The following is a 24,704-nucleotide window of genomic DNA, read 5'->3' on the forward strand; positions in this document are numbered from 1 at the left end:
ATTCGCTGATGGAACTGCGTGGATTGGCTGGCGCCGCCGCATGGGCGGGGCTTCACCTGGCGCGGGGGGCGCTGATTGGCTGGGAGCGGCCGCCTTGCCCTCACGGCGCCCGGCGGCTCATGGTGACGTGAGAAGGGGAGGGCTGGCAACATGGCGGCAGCCGGCGGCGGCGAGTGATGGCGGGGGCTGAGGGGACGGGCCGGGGTTGCTCTTAGCGAGCTCCGAAGGGCTGCAGCAGCTGAGGGGAACGAGACGCTGCAGCAGCTGAGAGGGGAGTCCCAGCAGCAAGAAGGGAGTGCTCAGAGCTTCAGGGTTCGCAGCAGCTCAGGGGCTGCAGCAGCAAGAGGGGAACACTCAGAGGTCTGGGGATCCCGGCAGCTCGAGGGGGTCTCAGCAGCAAGAGGGGATCGCTCAGAGGTTTGGGGGTCCCAGCAGCAAGAGGGGAGTCCTCAGAGGGTTGGGAGTCCCAGCACCTCGAGGAGGCGCCAGCAGCAAGAAGGGAGAGCTCAGGGGTTTGGGGCCCCAGCAGCCCAGGGGATTGCAGCTCAGCGGCTGCCGCAGCCCAGCGCCCCTCGCCCAGAGTACATCGCCTGCCAGGATGGAGGCGCTGCCCGAGCTCTACGCCATCTTCCAGGGCGAGGTGTGTGGTGCTGGGGCAGGCATCCTCATTGGACGTGAAAACAAGTTACTATTGCCAAAGCTGGTTTTAGAGCTAAAGTAGAATCAGTTTTCTCACTTCAGCCCCGTCTGATGTTTTATGATGAGGGTGGGGAGGCCCTGGCCCAGGTTGCCCAGAGCAGTGGTGGCTGCCCCATCCCTGGAGGGGTTCCAGGCCAGGTTGGATGGGGCTTAGAGCTCCTGATCCAGTGGGAGGTGTCCCTGCCCATGGCAGGGGGTGGAACTGGATGGGCTTTTAAGATACTTTCCAACCCAAACTGTCCCATGATTCATTCTATGATTCATTTAAGTGAGTGTATTTTGCAAAAGTGTAGTACTGCTTCTCAGTCATCGTTCTCTTTGAGAAGCGATAACGCCTTGTGTCAGGTGTGATGTGTGCTGAGCAGATGCTGTGTCTTCTGTAATCGTTTCTGTTTATAGTCTCCTTATCTGAGGAATGTATGATCGGACAGACGAGGAAACTGGTACAAAGTAGTGGAGATTTGGCTGTTGTGAAGTCTGCAATGAGATTTAAATTAGTTCTTGGAAGTAAAAGAACATGCATGAGATTGCTTGGAAAAGTTAGGCATGTGCATATAGATGGGAAATGTATTCTGTACCCAGCTCTCATCTCATGACGTGATTGGTGGATTTATTCTTTCATGCATCCGGAGCTTTAATAAAGGATATTGTTGTCTTGCTGTCTATAAATCCTAAACAAGACTTGGAGAGTTTATTTGCTGGCATTTTTGGTATCATGTTCCTTTGTTTTGCTGGTTTAGGTCCCACTTAGTTTGGTGGCAACAGGTAGTTGTGTGGCCTGTGTGTTTCTGTACAGTGGGCAGCAGCATCCTGGCTTGGATCAGGCATGGGGTGGCCAACAGGAGAAGGGAAGGGATTGTCCCCCTGAACTTGGTGCTGGTGAGGCCACACCTCGAATCCTGGGTTCAGTTTTGGGCCTCTTACTACAAGAAAGACTTTGAGGGGCTGGAGAAGGGAACAGAGCTGGGAAGGGGCTGGAGAACAGGGGTTCTGGGAGCGGCTGAGGGACCTGGGGGTGTTTAGCCTGGAGAAGAGGAGCCTGAGGGGAAGCCTCATTGCTCTCTGTAGCTCCTGGAAAGGAGGTTGTGCTGAGATGGATGCTGGGCTCGTCTGCCAAGTGCCAAGTGATGAGAGGAAATGGCCTCAAGTTGTACCACAGGAGTTTAGATTTGTATATTAGGAAACATTTCTTCACCAAAAGGGTTCTCGGGCACTGGCAGAGGCTGCCTAGGGCAGTGGTGGGGTCCCCATCCCTGTAGGTGTTTAAAAGATGAGTAGATGAGGTGCTCAGGGATATGATTTCGCAGTGGACAGGTAGAGTTGGACTTGATCTCAAAGTTATTTTCTAACCAAACAATTCTCTGATTTGGTGTCTGCTCCAGAATTGTCCTGTGTTGCAGTGTCTGACCTGTCCTGGAATCTAAAAGTGAAGGAGAGCAGGAGAACTGTTTAGACTTCCTGTGCATATTCTGTGGGTTGGAGCCGGATGTTTTGTGAAGGGTTTTCTGTTGGTTTTTCTTTGCAGGTCGCTGCAGTGACAGAATACGGGGCATTTATAAAAATCCCAGGCTGCAGGAAACAAGGTTTGTTTCCCTGTTTTTGTTCAGATGTGGTTTCACATTGGTGTGTTTGAGCCAAGCAGTCATCCTCAGTATTAAAGGCTCGATAGCATTTAGAAAAAGTTCAGAAAAGGTTTCATAATTGGGAAGAAAATGAGGTTCTCAGAAAGTGTTTAGAATATGCGTGCCCGAATACCAAGGAGACTTGAAGGGCTTTCCTTAACTTTGGTATATTTTAGAGAATCATTTTAAGGTGTTGAACAAATATATAAACTGTCTAGAATTAGATAGCTCGACTAATTAATTTCTTTTATGGTCAATATAAATGAATGAATTAAAAAATACTGAAATGAAGGTCAAATTAAAAATAAACTTGAAAACCTGATTTAAAGCTCTGTCTACGTTTGTGGGGAACCTGCAGTCAAACAACCTTATTCTACAAAAGAAGCAGCTTATGGAGGATGTGCCCCACAAAGCCCCCTTCTCCGCTCCCCTGTTGGAGTGCCCGGGTGCTGGAGTGCTGGCTATAATAACAATTTTTGGACAGAAGTGTGGCTGCTGGAGGGAAATCACTTTGATTCTCCAATGGAGTGCTTAGAGGCACTGCTGAATGTGTGCCTTGTCTCCCCTCCAAACTTGTTTGTACACAATCAAACAAGTTAAAATAAACAAGTTATTTAACACAAGTTCACTCTATCAGTTAGAGTGAACTTTTTTGAGCCCCCTCAATATATATAGATGTATGTAGAAATTGTATACATGACCTACTGTGCTAATCTTATGTACATTATAAATCATACTAAGAAAAAAGAAAAGTAGAACGAAAGCCCATAGAAAGCATGGGCTAAGAATTTAGTAAACACTATTAATTTTTTAAAAATATTTATTTATTAATGATACAATAATATTTTCTTCCCTTACCCAAAGCACTCTCTTGCATCTGCTGTGCTTTGGGGATCACTCTCCATGAGGACAAAGCTGTAATTCAATAGAGACTTTTCTTTATCTTTTCCCTTTCTTCTCTTCCAAACTGCAATCAGGCCTCGTGCACAGGACTCATATGTCCTCCTGCCGCGTGGATAAACCCTCGGAGATCGTCGATGTTGGAGACAAAGTCTGGGTGAAGCTTATTGGGAAAGAGGTAGTGTTAATTCTTGTTTCTTTAGTGCTGTGTGGATAAAATAAACCATAAAACCAGGGAACAGAGAGCCTCTGCATGCAGAGACTGGGTGTTTGTGAAGGGCTCTGTGTACAGACAGGTGAATTCTCGTCTCCTCCAGAGGTGGTTCTGGCACTGACCCTCTGTGGTTCCCATTTGGGAAAGGGAACTTTATAAAAGCTTTTGGCTTAAAAGTAACAAAACACTTCCCTTTCTCTCCCTGTTCCACCCCTTTGCACTTCTATCACCTTAACTGGGTGATGTGGTGTCGAAATGAGCAATTTGAGAGCATCTAAGATAAAAGCCAATATAAACACAGCTCATGAGCTGTTTTGGGAGACAGGCGGGTTCTTAGAAGAAGCCTAGATGTTTGTTTGTTTTCAGGAGAGTATCAATGGCAGCAAATTATGCCCGAAGGAAAATCCTGAGGCTTTTTGTTTGTTTGTTTTGAAATAAGACCGTTATACATGGCATTTTCTTTGCAATCTACATTGCTTTTTCGTCTGTAGAAGTGACAATAGGCAAATTCTCTGTTTAAAGAGTACTTGGAAGGAAAACTGAAGACTCTTGCTTTTGGAAACAAAGCAAGTTACCTGAGTTTTGTTGGCATCAAGGTGGAAGCATTCAGTTCAGACTTGGCAGGATTTGGCCTTAAATGCTTTAAATGAAAGAAGGACTTAATTTTGTGTGAGATAAGGGAAATCATGGAATCATTGAGGTTGGAAAAGACCTCTAAGCTCATCCAGTCTAACCATGTCCCAAAGTACAATGGTTTTTTTTAACATAATTTTTGAACCTTTCCAGGGATAGAGACTCCCCCACTGCCCCAGGCGGCCTCTGCCAGGGCTTCACCACTCTATCAGTAAAGACGTTTTTCCCAATATCTAATCTAAGCCTCCCCTGCATGGTTGACAGACTTGCTCTTGTTTACACGGTATGGAAAATCTATGTGAAAGGCTCTACAGATTCATTTTAGCCATCTCTGGTGTGCTCTTTTTTTACAAATCATATTTATGTACATTTTTATTGAGCCACTGTTTTCTTTATCTGGGGCACAGTTGTTTGGCTCTGGCTTTTTTACTGTAGAGGCAGGGGGCAGGAGCCTGTTGGAGAGGTGGAGAGCAGAAGAGTTCCTGGTTAGATTGAGTGCAAAGATGTCACAAACAGACGAACCAGGAATACCTTCAATAGCAACGTCAGTGAAAATGCAGAAAGCTGCAAGAAAGGCTAAAATCCTCACCAAACATACAACTTTTTTTTGCTTCTAAAGTGATAATGTGGTGATTAAGGACTTACTAGGATTCAGAAAAGAGTAAGCCCCTAATAGGAGACTAAAATGTTTTAAGTGTCTCTAAGAGGATCACAATGGGAGAAAGGATATCAAGTTTTCTTTTTCAGGATGTGTGTTGGGCAGAGAACTGATCTGGGGGAACTGCCTTGGGATGGATGATTTGAGAATTACAGCAAAGCTTCCAGACAAGCACTTGGGTTTGGTCAAATTGAAACAGAATTTTAACGTGAACAGCCCTATAGCTTGACCTTGTTTTATCACTGCGAGAGTCGGGCAATAGAAGCTAGGATACTCTGAAATGCAGCTGCAGAATAATACAGCAAAAGGACTTGCAGATCTCAGCAGGTTGCGAGAATTTGGCTTGTTTAGCCTAGAGAAGGGAAGGCTCTGGGGAGGCCTTAGAGCAGCTTCCAGCACTGAAAGGGGCTGCAGGAAAGCTGGGGAGGGGCTCTTGATCAGGGAGTGCAGGGACAGGATGAGGAAGAACGGCTTTAAGCTGAAAGAGGGGGCATTTAGAAGAAATGTTTTGCTGTGAGGGTGGGGAGGCCCTGGCCCAGGTTGCCCAGAGCAGTGGTGGCTGCCCCATCCCTGTAGGGGTTCAAGGCCAGGTTGGATGGGGCTTGGAGCAACCTGATCCCATGGGAGGTGTTCCTGCCTATGGCAAGGGGTGGAACTGGATGGGTTTTGCGGTCCCTTCCAACCCAAACCATTCTGTGATTCTATGTAGTGCCTTTTGCAGTTCTACTCTTTGCTGTCTGACAGTTTCCTTCTGTCTCTGTAGTTCTCCAGGCACCGTGTCTTGGTTAACATAATTGTAATTTATTCTTCTCGTTCTCTCTTTCTCTTTCAGATGAAAGATGATAAACTGAAACTCTCCCTCTCCATGAAGGTGGTTAACCAAGGCACAGGAAAAGACCTCGATCCAAACAATGTTTCCCTTGAGTAGGTAAATCTCCTGAGCAGAATATAACGGACTGGACAGGCACTTCTACTGCCTACCTTTCCCTGCCTTGCATTCCTGGCTTTCCTGCCATACTTATTCTCTATTTGGAGGGCAAGGGGACTCTTCCCGAGCCCGCAGTGATGTGCTGGCTGACTGAAGGCACTTCCTTGGTTCTGCTGCCCAGAGGAGACGAGCTGGTGAAGGGCTGTAGGGAGTTCCAGCCCTTCACACTGCAGCAGCATTTCCATTCCTATGTGTGGTGGCTGTGTACTTGTTCTGGAAGGATTGTTGTTTCTAGCTGGTGATTGTTTCACTTTGACTTACTATGAAATCAGATCTTAACTGCTTAGATATTCCAGAGCTTCCTTGTCACTTTTTTTTGGTGACGTCTCTTACAGATTAAATAAAATGGCTTTATTTTCATACTGGACGAGTGTATGTGTGTGTGTGTTCACATACAAAATGCAAATGGTGTAAAGGATGAAAGTGCAGCTCCCTACATCTGTCTGTTTTGTGCAGAGAGTGTTTAATTAATCTCAGAAGTAGAAGGCAACAGGTTATGTGCTGTTAATGTGATTTATTCTAATGAGCAGTTGCTCAGCTGTTCTTTGATTTAACTAAGCAGTGTTTAAGAGCAACAGCAGGGAAAAAACTTGTGTTTAGGTTGTACCTGTGTAAATGTTAAGGAATGGACGTGGATTGAACATGGAACTGTCGTTCTCTTTCCAGTCAGGATGAGAGGAAGAAGCGCACGTTCAGAGACTACACGAGTCAGAAGATCACGCTTGAAGCCGTCTTGAACACTGTGTGCAAGAAATGTGGTTGCAAAGGTGCGTAGAAGTAATGACCTGTAGATACAATTGTGGTGACGTCTGTCTCATTGTTGTGCCTGGCTGGCTTTATAAGGACTGAGTTTTGCTTCGAGATTTCTGCCTTGGAGGAGAGCTATGTTTTCCATCACTTGTTATGAAACGGGAAGGCTTAGCTGCACTCCTGTTATGGAGGTTTGTTTCTTAAAGTCACATCACTTTGAGCTTCCTGGAGAACCTTTTTGCTGAGAATGGACTCAGTACATTTTCCCTTCTTGAAGCATTTGTGTTAATGTTTCTTCTAGCTGGGGTCTCATTTGAGTCTTGTGTTTTAATAGATGAATGCCTTCACCAGGTCATTTCATTCTCACAGCCCAGAAACCAACTGTGTCCTGGGCATCATCAAAAGCAGTGTGGCCAGCAGGATGAGGAAGGGTATTCTCCCTTTCTGCTCTGCTTTCATGAGATCACATCAGGAGTCCTGTGTCCAGTTTTGAACTCCCCAGCATAAGAAGGATGTGGAATTGTTGGAACAGGTCCAGAGGAGGCCACAATGATGATCAGAGGAGTGGAGCACTCTCACCTCTGGTATGAGGACAGAAGATTTAGACGAGACATTAGGAAGAAATTCTTCACAATGAGGGTGGGGAGGCCCTGGCCCAGGTTGCCCAGAGCAGTGGTGGCTGACCCATCTCTGGAGGGGTTCCAGGCCAGGTTGGATGGGGCTTGGAGCCCCTGATCCAGTGGGAGGTGTCCCTGCCCATGGCAGGGGGTGGAACTGGATGGGTTTTGCGGTCCCTTCCAACCCAAACCATTCTATTTTTCCTGAAGAACGATCAGTAGAAATAGCTGTAGGGATCCGTTTGGAACAGTGTTAGCTTGTGAGCAGTGAATCGGAGCTGAAAACAAGTGTTTTACTTTGTTTAGACTTGTGAAGTTTTAGTTTTCCCCTTAGAGCACAGTGAATTTGGCTTGTTTGATGCCTTTTGAGTAGCTTTTGCAAGGTGCTGAAGCGTAAGGTACTTTGTGCTGCACCTTGCTTGTTGTCTTACGTTGTTTGGACATAGAGTAAATAGTGAAGCTGGAATCAAAGCTGTTCTGGGGAAGGTTGATCATGACAAATGTAAAGGCAGCTGTTAAACATGAATATAGTTCACTGTGGTGGTAGATAACTCTTTGAAATACCATTTTAACCCCTAAACCTTCAAACTGTATTCTGCATATTTCCAGGCTACTTTTTAGTGATGCTGTCCAGTCATAGAGAGATGCTGTCTGTCTGATCTGCAGGGTCTACTGGGACTGTTAGGTCAACTTTGATGTCTGCAGAGCAGTCAGGATAGAACCCAAATGAGCTGATTTTGTCTGTATTTGTGGCTTTGGTCTCATTTATCAGGTGTTGATCACACCTATTGATTCCCTTTCACATGCACTTTCCCATGCTGTTTCAGTCTTTGCGCGCACATATTTCTGAGTTCCCATATTCAACCAAGAGTGTCTTATTTTTGACCGGACCAGTCTTTCCAGAATGCCCTCAGTTGTGTTTGCTCCCGTGGTTTGTTTAATCAGGGCATGGAATGCTAGGACAAAAAAAATGTAGAGTGTAGATTCTTATTGTGACTAATAATAAAAAGATGGTTGTGGCTCTTCTGGTGTCAAAAAAAAAAAGAGACAAAGGGAGGGTTGAGTTGCTCCTTCAAACACTGTTTTACAGGTCATTTTGCCAAGGAGTGTTTTGTGCAGCCTGGAGGTACCAAATATAGCCTCATTCCAGAGGAGGAGGAAGAGGAGGTGGCAGCAGCAAGATGTGAAAGAGAGAAAAAGGGCAGCCTGGCTGAGGAGTCTTCAAAAAAAAGGAAAAAGGTACGAGATGCCCAACTGCTGGCCTGGAAAAGTGAGCCAGGAAGTTTGTTCTTTATGGTTACAGCTGTGATTTACTGCAACAACCTGGTTCTGGGCTAAGAAAGTGGCTCAGTTTGGTGCAGGTTCTACAGTGAAACAGGAATCTCCTCTGCAGACTCCAGTCCATCTTATATTTCTGCCTTTTTTCTTTTAAACTGTCTTTAAAATGGTTTTCTGCTATAATGCAGAGTCTTCGAAAGACATTTCATACAGCGAGAAAAGGATGATTATTATTTTACTTGCTCTTTGTGAGGCTCTATAGAAATTACTCCTGTTTCCTGAATATCTGTCATTCTTGCCAATAATCCTGTTTCCCCTCCCTTCTCACCTGTCTTGCCCCAACAGGTTTCTTTCAGCTGAACTCCCTGCCCTGCTGCCTGGCTGCAGCGGGTGTCCTGACCCAGCCAGTGCAATGTGAACCAGCCTTATCTGCACAGGGGGAAATCGGCAGTTGTGTTTGCACAGGGAGCGTACTCCATTTCCAGGCTCTGGAGGCAATTTTCGTTGATGTGAAAATGTCAAGAGATAAGAGACCTTTTATGTCCAGTGTTTGCATCCTGGTTTCAGCGCGTGCTGGTATAAAACGTAGGGGAGACCTGAAATCCAAACCAGGAGCCTTTGATGGTCAGTCTGTTTATACAGCAGTGAGTATTCCAGTTTGAGACTTCACTAAACAAACTGTTTCATCAGCCCCTTCACAACTCGAGTCTAACTTTTAATTATACTTCCAAAGGTCTTATTCCTCCATCCCCCTGTTTTTAATTTCTCTTTCCGGCCCTGTGGCCTATCTGTACCCCTGGAGAGAGGGACAAGGGGCAGGAAAGCAGTGGATTTCCTTTTTACCGGAGAGGGACAAGGACGATGTTAGTGATTGCATGGTGAGAACTAACTTCTGAGGGCTTAAATTTCCCAGGCTCTCTGGAATTAAACCATTTCTAGTGCAAGGCAGAGAGGCTGCAGGTGCTGGAAACAGGGAATTGAGGAGTCTGTTTTGATTGACGAGTCCAAAGTGACAGAGGCTGGTGGCTGAAGTCCTGCTTCCAGTCATGTTTTTCACCAGTTTCTGGCACTTGGTTGTGCTCTTATTGGAGTGAGGAGTAGTTAACGGGCTCTTGGTGGGGTTATAGGTGCAGCTTGGCAGAAGTAAAGTGTATTGTGACTTTCCTTGTTTCAACAGTGCACTTTTGCATGCCTGTTTCTGCCTTACAGGGGGTACAGAGCAAAGTTAGCATTAATTTGAAGCCTAATTTGCCGTTCCTGTTGGCTCAATAGTGCTCTGGATAGCTGAGCTGATCCAGTAGTAGATCCTGTTGCCTGATTCCGTCCTGAGATGTGCTTTGCTTCCTCACTATGTAGGCTCTTATTCAAGAATGTCTTGGACTTGTCTGCAGCGTGTCACTGTGCTATGATAGAAAATACACATACTCCTCTATTCTGACTTTGGAAGCACGTGATTGAATGGAGTCATCTCTCAAATTCCATGCTCGCAGTGATTCTGACCTTTCTGGATGCCAGAGAATGGGCTTCTCTCCTGCTACAGAGCAGTGTGAGAGCAGGGCATCAGTAACGCCTCAGCAGGGCTGGTTTCTCCTGCTTTGGCTTCTCTTCCCTTCAGCAGGGATGAGGGTTTGTCTGGTAAAAGCTCATGTAACTTAAGTGCTTTAGGGAAAATTAAACAGTGAGGTGCACAAATAGCTTGCTATCGTATCAGTGCCCCTCTACCAAGCTGGGGATTCCCTGTGGAGTCTTGCCCTGGTGAGCCCACAGGATATGTGGGTCGCTGCCCTGAATTTGTTACTAATATAGGGGGGTCTGTAGATTAACAACCTTCCTTTAAATCTTGCTTGAGGCTTTGATCCTCCTCCCTTTTCAAGGAGGAGATCAAAAGTTTTCAGATGTCTTCCGGTGCTGGAAAATAGAACTTTGAGCTTTTTGGCGGCAGGATGTGGGATCCTCGATATGAATAGCTCCCTTGTTGTCTTGAGCGCCTGCTGTGATCGTGTCTGGGAGCCACCATGTGCTTCCCTGCTCGCCCGGAGCCCCAGGGGGATTGACACAAATAGCTCCATCTCCCCCCTAACTTGCCTTGCTGACCCCATCCCATGCTTGGAGCATAAATGTAGAACTTGTATTTTCAAATGAGTAAGCAGGGAGCTGCTGCCTTCCAAGCATCCATTTAGTGTCATTGCAGTAGTATTACTATTTTTGGTTGTTTATGGTCAACATTTTCTGTTTCCTTAATCAGATGCTTCCTTGCAGTTTCTGGGTACTCTTTCCTCTCTGCAGAGATTCCTCTCCTCACAGAGATATCTGGGGTCCTCCCCCTTTTTTTTTTTTTCTCAGCTTTCTTTCCCAATGAATCCTTTGTTCTTCACTTTTCTCCTGCCTAAGCTTTTACAAGAGTAAGAGATTACTGAAGGCTTCAGGTCTCTGCACTGGCCCAGGCTTCTGGTGGGACCGAGGGCACAAGGCTTCCTAGTGACAGCTCACCCTTTTCTGCATGAGAGCTCTGTCCTGACTCCTGTAATCCCTGAGAAAATAAATGATGTAAGGGAGAAGCTGAGATGCCGCTGTTGCAGAGCTGTGCGGAAGTAGTGGAGCTCATCCGAGGAGGCGCTGGCAGCTGCGCAGGCACCTGACTGAGTCCCTTTCACTTTTGTTCTTCGGGTCGAGAGGTGACAGAGCTCCTATGGGAACGTGCTGGCGTACCCGTGCTGAGCCTGTGGGGGAGGGAGGCGTGCTGGGAAAAGACGAACCCTTCTGATTCTTCTTTCCGCAGCGTCTTTCAAGGAAAGATCTGCAGTTTTGGCAGCAGGAGGAACCCCTTTAATTTAAACTTGATAGAAGCGTCCCATCTTCTGCTCAGATATGTGGATTAACTTGTCCCCGAGGTAGCTTTGCAATGGTCACTGGAATTGCATGGTAAATGTGACCCATGATGGGTTTTTGGCAGATTTTGCTGCTTTTTCTCCCACCGTGTAAAAGATTTCCAGGCCATCTGCTTGCAGATGTTGTCTCTTCATGTATAAACCACACCTTAATTGTTCAGTGACTTGTACATCTTTGAGTCTTAGTGCTCCCTCGCTTGTAGCTGGTACTTGTTTTACTGGTTCTTAAATGGCATCAGCTTAGGGCACAGCTCTTCGCACTGGGCTGTTCTCTTCTTGTCCTTAGCTGTACTTTTCTGAACTTTGCTGTATTTGTTTAATGATCATTGACTGCATCCCTCTCATCAGGTTAATGCTGACTGAGATGCAATAATACCTTTAGATTTACATAATGAATCTTGTTTGGAATTAAATTGGGTGGTGAAATTTCAGGTGTAAGTTTCTTAAGGATTAAAAAAAGGTAGAAGGAACTGGCACCTCTAATCCTGGGTTCAGTTTTGGGCACCTCTCTACAAGAAAGACATTGAGGGGCTGGAGCGCGTCCGGAGAAGGGGAACAGAGCTGGGGAAGGGACTGGAGAATTAGTCTTATGAGAGGCAGCTGAGGGAACTTGGGTTGTTTAGCCTGGAGAAAAGGAGGCTGAGGGTAGATCTCATCGCTGTCTACAGCTCCCTGAAAGGAGGTTGTAGCGAAGTGGTTGCTGGTCTCTTCTCCCAAGTGACAGGCGATAGGATGAGAGGAGATGGCCTCAAGTTGCGGCCAGGGAAGGTTCAGAGTGGATATCAGGAAAAATTCCTTCACCGAAGGCATTCTCAGCACTGGCAGATGCTGCCCAGGGAAGTGGTGGAGTCGCCATCCCCAGGGGGATTTAGAAGATGGGCAGACAAGGTGCTCAGGGGTATGGTTTAGTAGCGGACAGGTATGGTTAGAGTTGGAAGATGTCAAAAGTCTTTTCCAACCGAGCTGTTCTGTGGAGATGCAGGAAGATGTATATCTGGAAATCCATTCTAACTTTTCCCAAGGACAGACAAAAAGTCTCTGAACAAAACCATAACTCCACAAAACAGTCTGGTGAAAAGTATTTAAACTTCTTGGAGAGTTCTGGACACTCCCCTCTTATCTCAAAACCAAATACCTTCAGAGGAATGCACAGCCCTGAGCAACTTTCCTTCCAAACAAAGCACAGGTGGGAGCCTGGTGTGTTAATGTGGTCTCCTCTTAGTGCCAGCTTGTTAAAAGTAACTGGAGCGGCAGGAGAATCAGCACTGCAGGCTCCAGCCCAGCCTGTTGCTCTTCTGCATGCTGGCTCCCAAGATGGGTTTAGATTTTTGTCTGTTTTCACTGAATCGCAGGATGGTTTCGCTTGGAAAAGACCTTTAAGATCATCGAGTCCAATCGTTTATCCAGCCCTGCTAAGTCCACCACCAAATCATGTCCCCAAGTATGACATCTACTCATCTTTTAAACCCCTCCAGGGATGGTGACTCAAACAGCCTCTTCTGATGCTTGAAAACCCTTTCAGTAAAGAAATTCCTTCTAATATACAATCTAAATCTCTCCTGGCACATCTTGAGGCCATTTCCCCTTGTCCAGTCGCTGGCCACCAGGGAGAAGAGACCAGCATCCACCTCGCTACAACTTCCTTTTAGGTATGTAGTGTTTTTAGGTAGATGTTTTGGTGGAATTGTAATCATTATGTAAATTGGACAGGATGTGCAAGGAACCGTAACGTGCAGTCCTTGCACTTACTGGCCCTCTGCATCTTCACCATGCTTGGGCAAAATCCACTCGGAACGCTTACACAAGTGCAGCGTTAGCAGTTGTAGGGGAGCACCTGGCTGTGCCTGGGAGCTGAGTTGGGCTTCATCCACAGCTGTTGGTTCTGGAGGCCAGTTCGAAGCTCTGGATGTAGCAGGGCTTTGCTGGAGGCAGAAATCCAGCCTCTGCTTTGGCGCTGCCCTCTCCCATGTGTAAACTAGAGAAACGTTCCTGCTTGTGCAACTCTGAGCCAACTGGAAACCAGTGGAGCGCTTCTCTCCCAGTACCAGGATGCTGCAGTTTAAAGGAATCGTTGGTTTCGTAGGAGATTGCTGCTCGTGGGATGATTTACTGACAATGCTAAACTCATCGCTGGCCCGCTTTGCAGTCCAGCCTGTGCTGTGCTGTCAGCACTGCTCTGAAAGTACTTTTTATGTGTTGGCGTGGGCAGCTTGGCTGTTAAAGCCCCCAAAAATTGGAGGCTGAGGTTTGTGGGTTGTTTTCCAGCCAGCAGGTGTCCACGCGTGTACTCTCATTTCCCCTGTAACACTGAAGGGACTGGTGTGACATCCTGTCCTGTCTGCAGCCTTCACGTGCTTAGAAAGTTTCCCAAGCTCTGGAATGAACCTCTTTTAGTTGTTAGGGTCTTGCCAAACTTTCTCACTATGTGCAAAGGCTGGAAAAGCTTGAGAAAGTTCCCCTTGCTGCATCCTTTTCTTGAGGAGATTTAACTCTTTACCATCCTCTTTCTAAAGACTATTCCAATTTGCTCCTGCCATTCATCAGTGGGTCAGGGACTTTGGAGCGAGTCTGGTGTTGCTCAGATTTTGGGTGCAATCAGTGCTGTTGTGGAGCTACAAGAGCCACTTACCTGCCAAGTCTCTGCCAGGTGTAAACTCAATCATCTGCTCTTCCCTGGAGTCCCCAAAGACTCTGTTTCGTGTTCAGCTCCCAGCCACGCATTGTCTTTGCTCTTCTGCTCCCTGAAAGAGTTGTTCTGTTTCACATTAAATAAGCTACCAGCTCCCTTCCTTTGTTGTCCCTAATTGATAGCTGGTATCTGGTGCTACCACACGCAATCCCTGCTAAACTGATGTCTTCAGCTGGGTCTTTTGTGTCCCCATTCTCATGGGAGAGTGTGATCTTTTCAAATTAAATGTGGACAGTCTCAGCTTGTCTTCTCATAAGCCAGTATGTTCATCTTCCCATGGCAACTGCACTTGTCTGGAAGTGGCTGGAGCCGATGGAAGAAATGTCTGGTGGGAGGACGGGAGAAACCAGCCTCCTCTGTGCTGTCCGTGTTGGGGCACTTCTTTTTCCCCAAGCAATTTGAGGACGCTTTGTCCTTCAGAGGAGGATTGTGGGTGGCCCTGGTGGGTACCGGCAGCCCCGTACCCTTGTGTTAACGCATCCCTGAATCCAGCGCGGGCTTGGCTGTAGCATGGTGAGCTGCCTGCAGCAGATGAGGCAGAGTCGGGATGAAAGGTCAGTTACTGCAGGGGATTATTTTTTTTTCCTCCCTCTGCCTCATTTTTCATGCTGTGCTTCTGACTCTTTGTTTCAAATGGATGTGTTTTAGCTTGGAGTCCTCTGGGTGAATCTACACATGCTCCTGTGTCTCAGCCTTCCATGAAGTGCGTTTTCTTTGTGCAGATGCTTTCCAATCCATTTCCAGCCAGGGTTGTTTTTCTCTCTGTGGAGTGGGTGTGTGACAGACCTGAGGCAGCACCTGCAGATGCCCGAGGGAGGAGGGAATATCTCACACCGGACCCTCAAAACCGGTGTTAGTGCTGGGTTCAGACCTTTAGCACCCATGACTGGCTCTGTGCTGCACTTGGTTGTGTTGGAGCAAGTGGAAATACTTGGCCTACACCGATCATCCTGATTTGGAAAGGTGTCTCATGTACCTGTGACTGATTTCTGCTGTTCCCTTCCCCTAATCATGCGTTCCTTTTCTCTCCCTTGGCTTAGCTTCTGGGATGGCTGTGGATGTTGGCAGCAGCCAGCGGAGGAAGGTGGATTCCCCAGGGCCTTGTGCTGCTTGTGACTGGCATAACTATGCCCTTGGGCTCGCTGCTGCTCTCTGCTTCCTCCTGGGATGAGTGCATGGCACCAAGCCCTGCCGAGGCAGGGGTGACCTACAACAAGCCTCGCCCAGTAAAACTCTCTTCAAGGGTGGCCTTGAGGTTATTCGGGACAATCTTGGCAAAGAAAATAAGTGGAGCTGTTAGCTTTGGAGCTCCAGGCTTCTCCCATTACGCTCCCTTCCGTAGTGGAATGTAAAACACATTTGTGTTATGTTTGGGACTGTCACTTGACTGCTGTTCCTCTCCCATTGTGCTGCTGCCCAAACCCTGTGCACAGTGGTGCTCCGAGCAAGCCGTTGTTCAACCACTTCCAATTAGAGGTGATGATGGGATGAATATTTTTGTGTCTGCCTTACCAAGACACCTTTTCCTGGTATAGTGGTGCCTTAAAGTGTGCCCTCTGCTTCTCCCACCTGTAGGCACAGGCTCAGCGGCCTTGTTACCACTGCTGACAGGGAGTTCAGCCCTCTGCAGGTGGCAGTCAGGGTGGGAGGCGGTGTCGTGGCTGTGGCTCATTGCTTGTGCTCTGCTTTGAGAGCTCGCTTTGCCCTCAGCTGCGATGCTGCTGTGCCATCCCAACTGCCAGTTGTGTTTTTATCAACCCAGAATGACTCCAATCTAAAGGAACGCATCCTGTAACAATAAAGCTTGTGTAGGGAAAGGAACCGAGCTACGGCTTGGGGCTAAAAATGCCTTCTCTGGAGCAGTAGCCGTTGTACCTGTGTCACGGGCATCTGGCTGTGTGGTTAAGTTATGGGGGAGAAGTTCAATTATCGGGAGGAATAGGGTGCTGGTTTGCAGCAACTTGGGAAAGGTTCTGCCCAGTCTTACAAGTGCACTGGTTCCAGAGCAGTGAGCACACGTGGATCGCCTGGGAAGGTGTAGCTTGCTTAAAGCACGAGTGCTTAACAGATGGCTGAGTCACAGAAGCAGGCTTTGTTTGCTGGCCCATCTCTGCTTCATGAAACCCTCTTGTGCTTCTTTCCTTACGTCCTCTATATGTCCTTGCGTAGAATGGAAGTTCCCAAGAGCTGTTTACGCAGGATGGTCTCTTTGGTACTGATGTGACCATGGGTGGGATCATTGGATCCTCCTTGGAGGCTGCTGTTGCTGGGATGGATGGAGAGCCAGAACCCTTCTTGATCTGAGTAGCCTTGAAGTGCTTTATATTAAGCATGTGAATAGTAAAACTACTGTTCTTATGGCCCCTTAACCTGCCTGCTGCTTCCCTTTACTTCCCAGAACCAAGGGGCATTAGCGAAAACACCTCAGTTTTGAATGACTGTAATTTCTTTTTCAAAGCATCTTCCTAAAATACACCTAAAAAAACCTTCCATCTTGTTCTGAGGCTTGATCCATGGGGTGATTTTTTAGCTCTTCATGGAATTAGAAATGCAAGATGTGCTGGGATGAGATTTTGATGTTTGTGTGTGCACAGAAGATGACTGTGCTGGCTGGTGCCTTCTGAGCTGCTTGTGTTTCTGTCACTGGGACCCCATGGCTGGTGCTGGCTGCCCAGCCTGCCTCCCACTCTGGCTGCAGGGTGATGGTCCACGGGCCGGTGGGCTCCCTGGCACATGGAGGGCTCAGCTGGCTCCCAGAACTGTGGTCAGCCTTTCTCCTCCTGCTCCTCCCTGGAGGGGGGTGAAGCAGCGGGCAGAGCGGGGCTGGCAGCTGGGCTGTGTGTGCTGCCAGCACAGGCAGCTCAGATCCTCTTCCCCAGTACCACTTTCTAATTAAACTTATACAAATGGCTACTCTGTTATTAATTAGTCTTTATCTGCTTTGGGATGCTCTGCCCGATGCAGTTCTGGGGAAAGTGTATCATGGGACTGATCTCGGGGAGATCCCTGCTTGGTACTTCCCTCAGATGCCTCTAAATTGAGGGTTTAGATCCCTGACAAAGTTCCTTACGAGCCTTTCTCCAACACCAGATGTTTTTATCCTGCATCTCATTAGCTTGTGAGCTCTTTGTAGCTGTTGCTTCAGAGTGTTATAGAAACCCAGCCCGAGGGGCCCGGCGCCACCCCTGGACTCTGTGTGGGGGCAGAGGGTGGGAGGCTGTGTGAGCAGGGAGTGTGCAGTCTGCTCAGAGGTTGTGCTAAGAGTTGCTGCTTGCAAAATGAGACTTTCCTCATCCCAGCTCCCCTCCAGGGAGGCTGCAAGAACCTCTGACCTGCGTTTCTTGGGCTTTCCTGCATGGAGGGCCCGTGTTCATTAGCGCTGCAGCACGTCCGCACATGGTGCCCGGCAGTCTGTGGGCTGATGGGGACGTGAGGATGCAGGGCTGGTGCTCACACCCAGCCGGGCTGCTTTAGAAACCCACTTTTTTGGCCAAAAGGCTTCATCCTTCCAACCTCACTAATAAAGAATCACCTTAAATAACGGAGTAATCTTTGACCATGGAGGGATGGCAAGGAATTCTTGTGAATTGACTTGGTGGGTACCAGGCTTGGCTTTCCATTTTGCTACCCCCGGCTCTGAGAGCTGCCCGGTGTGCACTGCCCGGTGCAGCCATGGACCAACAGCGGTGGTTCAATCCTCCTTGCTTGAGCAGAAGCTGAACGCACTATCTGTGTTGGAACAGGCTTGTCCCTGTTACTACTTGTGAGGTGCTCATTGCAGAAAGCTTTTCATTTATTCTCTTTGATTTGCTAGGAGAAAAAGAAGAAAAAGAAGCACAAGAATAAGCAGTCCTCAGAGTCAGACTCAGACAGCTCGGACTCAGACAGTGATGGGACCCAGCCGGCAAGCAAGAAGACCAAGCATTCGGAGAAGCCCAGCAAGGCTCAGAAGAAGAAGAAGAAGAAGAAGCATAAGAAGAAGGCCCGGGACTGAGCAGGCAGGCCCGCGGGGGTACTGGCATTGTGAGTTCTTGGTGCACACCATGAGGAGCAAGCAGAACTGTATTGGTGCATCCCATGCTCCGGGAAGTTTCCTTCTCTAAAGAGTAACACTTGGCATGTGCTGTTACAGGTGTTGACTTTGATGCCAGCTGTCCTCTCTTCCATTTGCTCCCACCAAGCCTGTGTGATGCCTGCCTGTAAAAAGCAGAGCCACGCTCTGCCTGCCTTGTCCTTGCACCGCGCTCGTGGACAAGGGTGGGTGTTGCTGGGCCTTGTGATGGGTCTGCATCCCCCCCAGCTGGTACCAGTTTGGAGCCGCTTGGCTTTGGTGCAAACCCTCCCCCAGCCTCATTCGTTTTGTCTGCAAACATTAAGAGTGGAAGAGTAAGAAGTGAATGGGGGAGTGGAGATATTTTAAGTAAACTGTAGTGTGTTTGCCGCCTTGGTAAGTGATGGAAAATAAATCTCTCCAATCTCCGGTTGAACTTTGTACTGGGTCTTGCCTTTTCTATGCTCCACGCTTCATCTTAGGCAGTGAAAGAGTAGGGCCCACTGTGTGGGAGGGGATGGGACCTGCATCGAAGGGTGTTTTGGAAAGCCCTGGCTGCGTTCCCCGGCGTGGGAGAGGGGGTGTGTGATGAGGTGACCCCTGTGAGAAGCCCTGATGCCTTCTGGTAAGGAGCAACTGGAATATAAATCTTGTAATTGGAGCTGAAGGTCAGGAGGAAGGGATGGCAGAGGGCCGGGCTGGCCCAGGCCAGGGCCGTGGTTGCTCCAGACCTTGGTGCCCACAGAGGAAGTCTGCTGGGAGTAGCTCGTCCTGCTGGGGCAGATGTGTGGAACAGGGAGCTGAGTCACTCCGGGTGCCTCTCGCTCTCTGGGGAAGTGAGAGCAGGGCTGGTGAGTGCCCCTGGCATAGCGGGAGGGTCGAGGTTGCAGGAGGCAGCCTGTCTCTTCTCTCTGCTCTGCCCTCCGGTGCTTTGTGACCCGGCTTCCCACGCCCAAGTCCTCCCTTTTGGGCTAACCCCCTTCCCAAACCCAGGCACGATCTGCCTGTGACCTTGGTTCTCACCATCAGCCGATGCTTTGACAGAGAGCGCCTACCCCCATGGGTGGTGGGAAGATCTCTCGCTGGGAGGAAGCGTGTGGGGGTCCTGGGTGATGGATGGCAGAGCTGCAGTGTGAGCAAACTAGAATTCCCCTCCAGAAAAGCACATTTCAAACCATAATGATCACTCTTATTTCCACAGCTAGGAGAACCAGCTGAAAGGGGCCACTGGAATCACTGGTCAACTAACCCTATTGCTGCCAGGATCATAGAATCATAGAATGGTTTGGGTTGGAAGTGACCTTAAAGCCCATCCAGACCCACCCTCCTGCCATGGACCGGGACACCTCCCACTGGATCAGGGACTCCAAGCCCCATCCAACCTGGCCTGGAACCCCTCCAGGGATGGGGCAGCCACCACTGCTCTGGGCAACCTGGGCCAGGGCCTCCCCACCCTCATCATGAAGAATTTCTTCCTAATGTCTGGTTTAATTCTTCCTCCTTCCAATTTAAAGCCATTCCCCCTCGTCCTGTCACTCCATGCCCTTGGAGTAAGCCCCTCCCCAGCTTTCCTGGAGCCCCTTTCAGTACTGGAAGCTGCTCTAAGATTTCCCTGGAGCCTTCTCTTCTCTGGGCTGAACAACCCCAACTCTCTCAGCCTGTCCTTATAGCAGAGGTGCTCCTTTCCTCTCATCAGCTTTGTGGCCTCCTCTGGACCTATTTCAACAGTTCCACATCCATCTTTTGTTGAGGATTCCAGAACTGGACACGGCTCCAGGTGGGGTCTCACTAGAGTGGAGTAGAGGGCCAGAATCCCCTCTCTCACCCTGCTGGTCCCGCTGCTTTTGATGCAGCCCAGGACACGGTTTAGCTTTCTGGGCCGTGAGCGTGCATTGCAGCTCATATCAAGCTTCTCATCAACCAGCACCCCCACGTCCTTCTCCACAGGGCTGCTGTCAATCACGTTGTCCCCCATCCTGTATTGCAACCATGGATTGCCCTGACCCAGGTGTAGGGGGCTGGAGTCCAGACTGGATGTTCCCCCCATGCTGTTCCCCACAACCTCGCTGAGACTGACATGGCTCAAGGCTACCGATGGACATGTGCTAAAACCACCTTTTCCCAAGTAAACTGATCACAGAGCTGTAACAACATGGCCTTTATTATTTTTCCATGTGGGTTTTCCCATTATTAATAAAAAAAAAAAAACATCCCCAAACCACAACCCCAGCGCCCACTCCCCAGGCAGCCCCACAAGGCAATGGGGGCAGTGGGCGGCCCTGGGGGGCAGCGGGCTCTGAGTCCCCAGCGAGTGCTGCCCAGTGCGGGGCGAGCACAGAGGCAACGAGGGGGCGAACTTGGCACCGAGTGATGAGCGGGGAAGCTGGGGACGGCATCTATGTCGCCTTCTCGTAGGTGCGGGTGGAGGTGACGTTGCCCATGGTGAGAGTCTGTTGGCAGGAGGGACGGTGGAGAGGTTATTTATGCTGAGCTGGTGCAGCCCCAGCCTGGCCCGAGCCCCCTAGTCTGAAATCTTAGATGGGTTTCCTTACCAGAACTAATTTCCCATCCTTCAGCTCCCGGACCAGTGACGTCTCCTTCCCCTCCCACTTCTGCACGTGGATGAGTTTGCCTCCATCCAGTGTGACCACAGACTGTGGGGAGAGAACAAGATGTGCTGTGATCCTCCTCCAGACACTGAGGGGCTGGAGCGCGTCCAGAGAAGAGCAACAGAGCTGGGAAGGGGCTGAGAACCATGGTTATGAGGAGCGGCTGAGGGCCCAGGGGCTGTTTAGGCTGGAGAAAAGGAGGCTGAGGGGAGACCTCATCACTGTCTACAACTGCCTGGAAGGAGGTTCTGGTGAGGTGGGTTCTGGGCACTTCTCCCCAGTGACAGATAGGACGAGAGGGAATGGACTCAAGTTGCTCCAGGGCAGGTTCAGATTGGACATCAAGAAAGATTTCTTCACTGAAAGGTCTCTCAGGCAGTGGCAGAGGCTGCGCAGGGAGGTGGTGGAGTCCCCGTCCATGGAGGGGTTTAAAAGACAGGTGGATGAGGTGCTCAGGGATCTGGTTCAGTAGTGGACAGAGGTACAGTTGGGCTTGATCATCTCAAAGGTCTTTTCCAACCCAGTGATTCTGTGATTCTATGATTCCCTGGGGTTTCTCGGGGGTGGCCAGAGGTAACGCCCCCGGTGCCCCTCAGGGGATGATGCTCCTTCTCACCCTGGAGCCCTGCGGGTCTCTGAGACAGGCTGCGGGTCCCTGCCTTGGGATGCCCGGCCGGCAGCATCATATATGGCTTCATCAGACCAGTTCAGCATGGGCCACATTCTGCTCTGGCCTCCAGCTGGCTCACAGCTTCAGCTGCCCCCAGTAACCCTGCCATGGGCACTGTCTTGGTGACCCTGCCCCTCCTGACCAGCACAGGGAGCCCTGCCCAGGGCCGCATCCTGATCTGGGGCTGCCGGGACCTGATCCTGGCCACTTCCAAGCTTGGCTCGCTGCCTCTGGTGCTGGAGGGGAACAAAGAAGCAGGGCAGGTCTTGGTGCTTTGAACAGGAGGGCCCAGCTAGGGGTTTTGGAGGCGCTGATCTGGCAAACACGCCTCTGCTCGCTGGGGCCGCTGTTTGCACAGCCACCACTGTTGACTCAGCCCCGAAAGCCTGGCTGGTGCCACGGTTAGTGTGAGAGTCACTGGGCGCGGCCGTGGGGCAGCACGGAGTGGGGTTGGGACGGGACAGGTGCTGCCCAGCTATGCCCTACCCTGTGCCCTCAACCCAGCTCCTTGAGAGCCGGGTGCTGCCCCATGAGTGCCACCACAGCTCAGCTTTCCCCACAGCACAGGGGTCCCATGGGCTGGGACCCTGGAGCCCATGGCTTGGGTGCCCCCATGGATTGGGACCCTGGAGCCCATGGATTGGGCGTCCACATGGATTGGGACCCTGGAGCCCATGGCTTGGGTGCCCCCATGGATTGGGACCCTGGAGCCTGTGGCTTGGGTGCCCCCATGGATTGGGACTCTGGAGCTCATGGCTTGGGTGCCCCCATGGACTGGGACCCTGGAGCCCAATGGCTTGGGTGTCCCCATGGATTGGGATCCTGGAGCCCATGGCTTGGGTGTCCCCATGGTCTGGGATGCTGGGGCCCATGGCTTGGGTGCCCCCATGGTCTGGGATGCTGGGGCCCATGGCTTGGGTGCCCCCATGCAGCCCTGGAGCCTGTGCCTTGAGTGCCCCAAAGCCAGAGTCTCTGCACATCTTGAGTCTCCCCATGACTTGACTCCCTTGCTCAAATCGTGCACGCCGCAGCCCTGAGCCCACAGGTCCTGGGTGCCCTGTGGCTTGGCAGACCCCACCTGCCCCATCCCGCGCAGCCCCATTGCTTGGGCAGCCGTCCTGTCTGCCCTTGTCCCCTTGGGTGCCCTCTGGCCACCATCCGAGGGGCGCCTGAAGGGCACGTCCTCAGGCTGAGGCAGGAGCGCGCTGCAGGTCACACGTCCTGCTGCTTGGAACAGTTTCCGCCAGCTCCAGCGGGGCTGGGCAGCGGCAGCCCTGTGTCTGCCCGGCACTGCCACCTTGCTCGCATTCACCCCATGCTCAACTTTTGCCCAACCCTTGTGCTTCAGGGCTGGGAAGAGGGTTTGTGTCCAACAAGCCCCAAGTTTCCCAAGGTGGCTGCTCCATGTACATCGTATTTGATGGTGCACGGGACAAGCAGCTGGAAAACTAGGAAAAAACAGGGGCTGGATCAATCCTGCAGGGGGAAGTGACTCTGCAGGGTGGGAGAGGCCACAAAAGAAGCTCTGACCCCTTTCGAGGTGTTTTTTACCTTTCTTTTATGGGGAGGAACAACCCAATATGGGAGATACTCCGCTGGTATCCCCATGGAGACATCAGCCCCTGAGAAGGCATCAGCCAGGCAGGGTTGCCCAGCAGCTCCACCCCTGCCTGCAGAGCTGCAAAGAGGGGGCTCAACAGAGAGGTCCTGTGCCCCTCTCACCCCCGGAGCAGGGGCAACACTTGCTGCCACCCCACCACATCCCCTCACCTCCTCTTGAGCAAGCCCAGAGGAGGCAGATGGCGTTTGCAAGCCCAGTTCTTGCACAACCTTCTGGGCAGCTCCATCCTGTGCTACTCCCCGGCGGGCAAACACGGGTGTAAAATGGGGTGAGGAGGGTGAGTTGACAGGGGGAGGCTGGGCATGAGCTCCAGCCCCAGCAGACAAAGAAATTCTACCCTTCTGAAGGCAAAGAGGATGGAGCCTCAGAGCCAAGAGCGGGTGTCTGGATCCAGCAGAACCCACAGAGCCCTTCTGGGGGATCCGACGCGGGGGACAGGGCTGGGGGCTCACCTTGACGTGCCTGTCGTCCGCCGTGGTCTCGTCAAACTCCTCGCCCAGCTTGAAACTGATTTCCGTGTTCTTGAAGGTGCTTTGGGTCTTCACGGTGATCTTGTCGCCCTGCACCTCGATGATGGTGGTGGGTTTGGTGAGCCCGGCCACTTGCCGGGTGGCGAAGCCCACGCCTGCAGGGTGCAAGGTTTGGGGGGGGATGAGGATGTGGTCTCAGCCTCCGGTCTGTGCTGGCATCACCCGGGAGCTCTTCGTTTCCATGGTGTTGGCCAGGTGAACCTCAAAACCGCTCCCCATGGAGCCCCGAGTCCACCCTGAGGGGCTCCAAGGCATGAGCAGGCGGCTTGGGAACGCTGCCATTGCTTGAGGCCAGATCCTGCACCAGCACCCACCATCTCTGGGGCTGGGCAGGGTGGGGGCACATCGGTGTCACCCGCTGTCCCTGATGGTTCTTGGGAGGGGGATCCACCAGCGGGGACGGGGGTGAATGCTGGAGGGGTCCCAGTGGCTCCCAGCACCCACGGGCTGTCCAGGAAGGGGGGACACAGAAAGACAAGACCCCCTTCCCCACCCAGTCCCCAATGCATGAAGCCCCAGAGCCCCCCTTAACCCCCCACCCAGGCAGTGGGACCCCCATGTGCTCCTCCAGGAATATGGAGGAGGGGGAGAAAAAAAAGGGGGTGACGTCCTGCCCTCCCCTCACTCACCCAACGCCTTCATGTACTCATCGAAATTGGCCGAATCCACCAGCTTCCAGGTGCCCGCGAAGGCGTCAGCCATGGTGAGGGCTGCGTGGGGACACGCGTGTGCGGGGTCCGTCCGGCTGTGAGCGTGGCACCGCGCCGCCCGGCTCGCAGCTGCCTCCCGGCCGCGGCCGCCTTAAATAATGTCCTCATCACATGATTGGAAAGAGCACAACCGCGCTCCAGAAATACTCCTCGGCAGCGCTGCCAGCGGCCACCTCGGCCTGTCCGCTTGTCAGCCGCCACCGGGCTCTGCCTGGACCCCTTGGTCACCGAGGGTGGGGTTGGGTCGGATTGGCGGTGGGGAGAGTGGTCAGTTGTGTCATGAATTGTGTATGGGCTCTGCAGAGCAGTGGCCAAAGGGATGTGGGGAAACTGAGGCAGGGGATGGCAAGAGTGTGCCCACCCCAAGGTAGCCACAAGGAGCATGGGGTGCTGCCCACGGTCTGCGAGTGGTGGGGCGCAGTCAGGAGATGGGGACACCAGCGATGATGGTGTCATTGTAATGGCAGTGTCCCTGCCTGGGGAGAGGGAGTTTGAGCCAGGGAAACTGAGGCAGAGCTGGGGGTGGCATTTGCCCACCCTGAGGTAGCCCCAGGGGCAGAGGGTGGGGCACAGTCAG

The 24,704-nt window shown here is 50.9% G+C and overlaps 2 protein-coding genes across 5 annotated transcripts; one reads left to right on the top strand and one right to left on the bottom strand.

Moving 5' to 3' along the window:
• The first annotated feature begins 145 nt into the window (after positions 1 to 145).
• Positions 146 to 20,436, top strand: ZCCHC17 (zinc finger CCHC-type containing 17). Of its 4 annotated transcripts, none has more exons than XR_008453303.1 (8): positions 146 to 640; positions 2,225 to 2,282; positions 3,299 to 3,399; positions 5,559 to 5,650; positions 6,381 to 6,481; positions 8,172 to 8,320; positions 17,751 to 18,838; positions 19,189 to 20,436. XR_008453303.1 is itself a non-coding variant. In XM_054086367.1 (7 exons), the coding sequence occupies exons 1-7, from the start codon at positions 599 to 601 to the stop codon at positions 17,928 to 17,930; spliced, it is 723 nt and encodes a 240-aa protein (XP_053942342.1). In that variant the 5' UTR covers positions 146 to 598; the 3' UTR covers positions 17,931 to 20,436. The 4 variants fall into 4 exon arrangements, 2 of the variants coding, with proteins under 2 accessions (XP_053942342.1, XP_053942344.1); XR_008453304.1 differs by lacking the exon at positions 19,189 to 20,436 and adding an exon at positions 8,705 to 9,003 and having other exon boundaries at positions 17,751 to 17,832; XM_054086367.1 differs by having other exon boundaries at positions 17,751 to 20,436.
• On the bottom strand, positions 20,133 to 24,213 carry FABP3 (fatty acid binding protein 3). Its single transcript, XM_009564545.2, has 4 exons — positions 24,047 to 24,213; positions 23,340 to 23,512; positions 20,540 to 20,641; positions 20,133 to 20,437 (listed from the first exon to the last, which is right to left on the bottom strand). The coding sequence occupies exons 1-4, from the start codon at positions 24,117 to 24,119 to the stop codon at positions 20,384 to 20,386; spliced, it is 402 nt and encodes a 133-aa protein (XP_009562840.1). The 5' UTR covers positions 24,120 to 24,213; the 3' UTR covers positions 20,133 to 20,383.
• Positions 24,214 to 24,704: the final 491 nt, after the last annotated feature.

The sequence above is a fragment of the Cuculus canorus genome, chromosome 22, assembly GCF_017976375.1.
Source record: "Cuculus canorus isolate bCucCan1 chromosome 22, bCucCan1.pri, whole genome shotgun sequence".
Lineage (NCBI taxonomy): Eukaryota > Metazoa > Chordata > Aves > Cuculiformes > Cuculidae > Cuculus > Cuculus canorus.

What these genes read in the sequence shown, in the direction of transcription:
- ZCCHC17 (XM_054086367.1), top strand. Translation starts at nt 599, where the DNA reads ATGGAGGCGCTGCCCGAGCTCTACGCCATCTTCCAGGGCGAG. An exon ending in ACGCCATCTTCCAGGGCGAG is followed by an intron (nt 641 to 2,224) that starts GTGTGTGGTGCT and finishes TTTTCTTTGCAG; the next exon opens with GTCGCTGCAGTGACAGAATA. An exon ending in TGAAGCTTATTGGGAAAGAG is followed by an intron (nt 3,400 to 5,558) that starts GTAGTGTTAATT and finishes TTTCTCTTTCAG; the next exon opens with ATGAAAGATGATAAACTGAA.
- FABP3 (XM_009564545.2), bottom strand. Translation starts at nt 24,119, where the DNA reads ATGGCTGACGCCTTCGCGGGCACCTGGAAGCTGGTGGATTCGGCCAAT. An exon ending in CGGACGACAGGCACGTCAAG is followed by an intron (nt 20,642 to 23,339) that starts GTGAGCCCCCAG and finishes CTCTCCCCACAG; the next exon opens with TCTGTGGTCACACTGGATGG. An exon ending in AGGATGGGAAATTAGTTCTG is followed by an intron (nt 20,438 to 20,539) that starts GTAAGGAAACCC and finishes TCCTGCCAACAG; the next exon opens with ACTCTCACCATGGGCAACGT.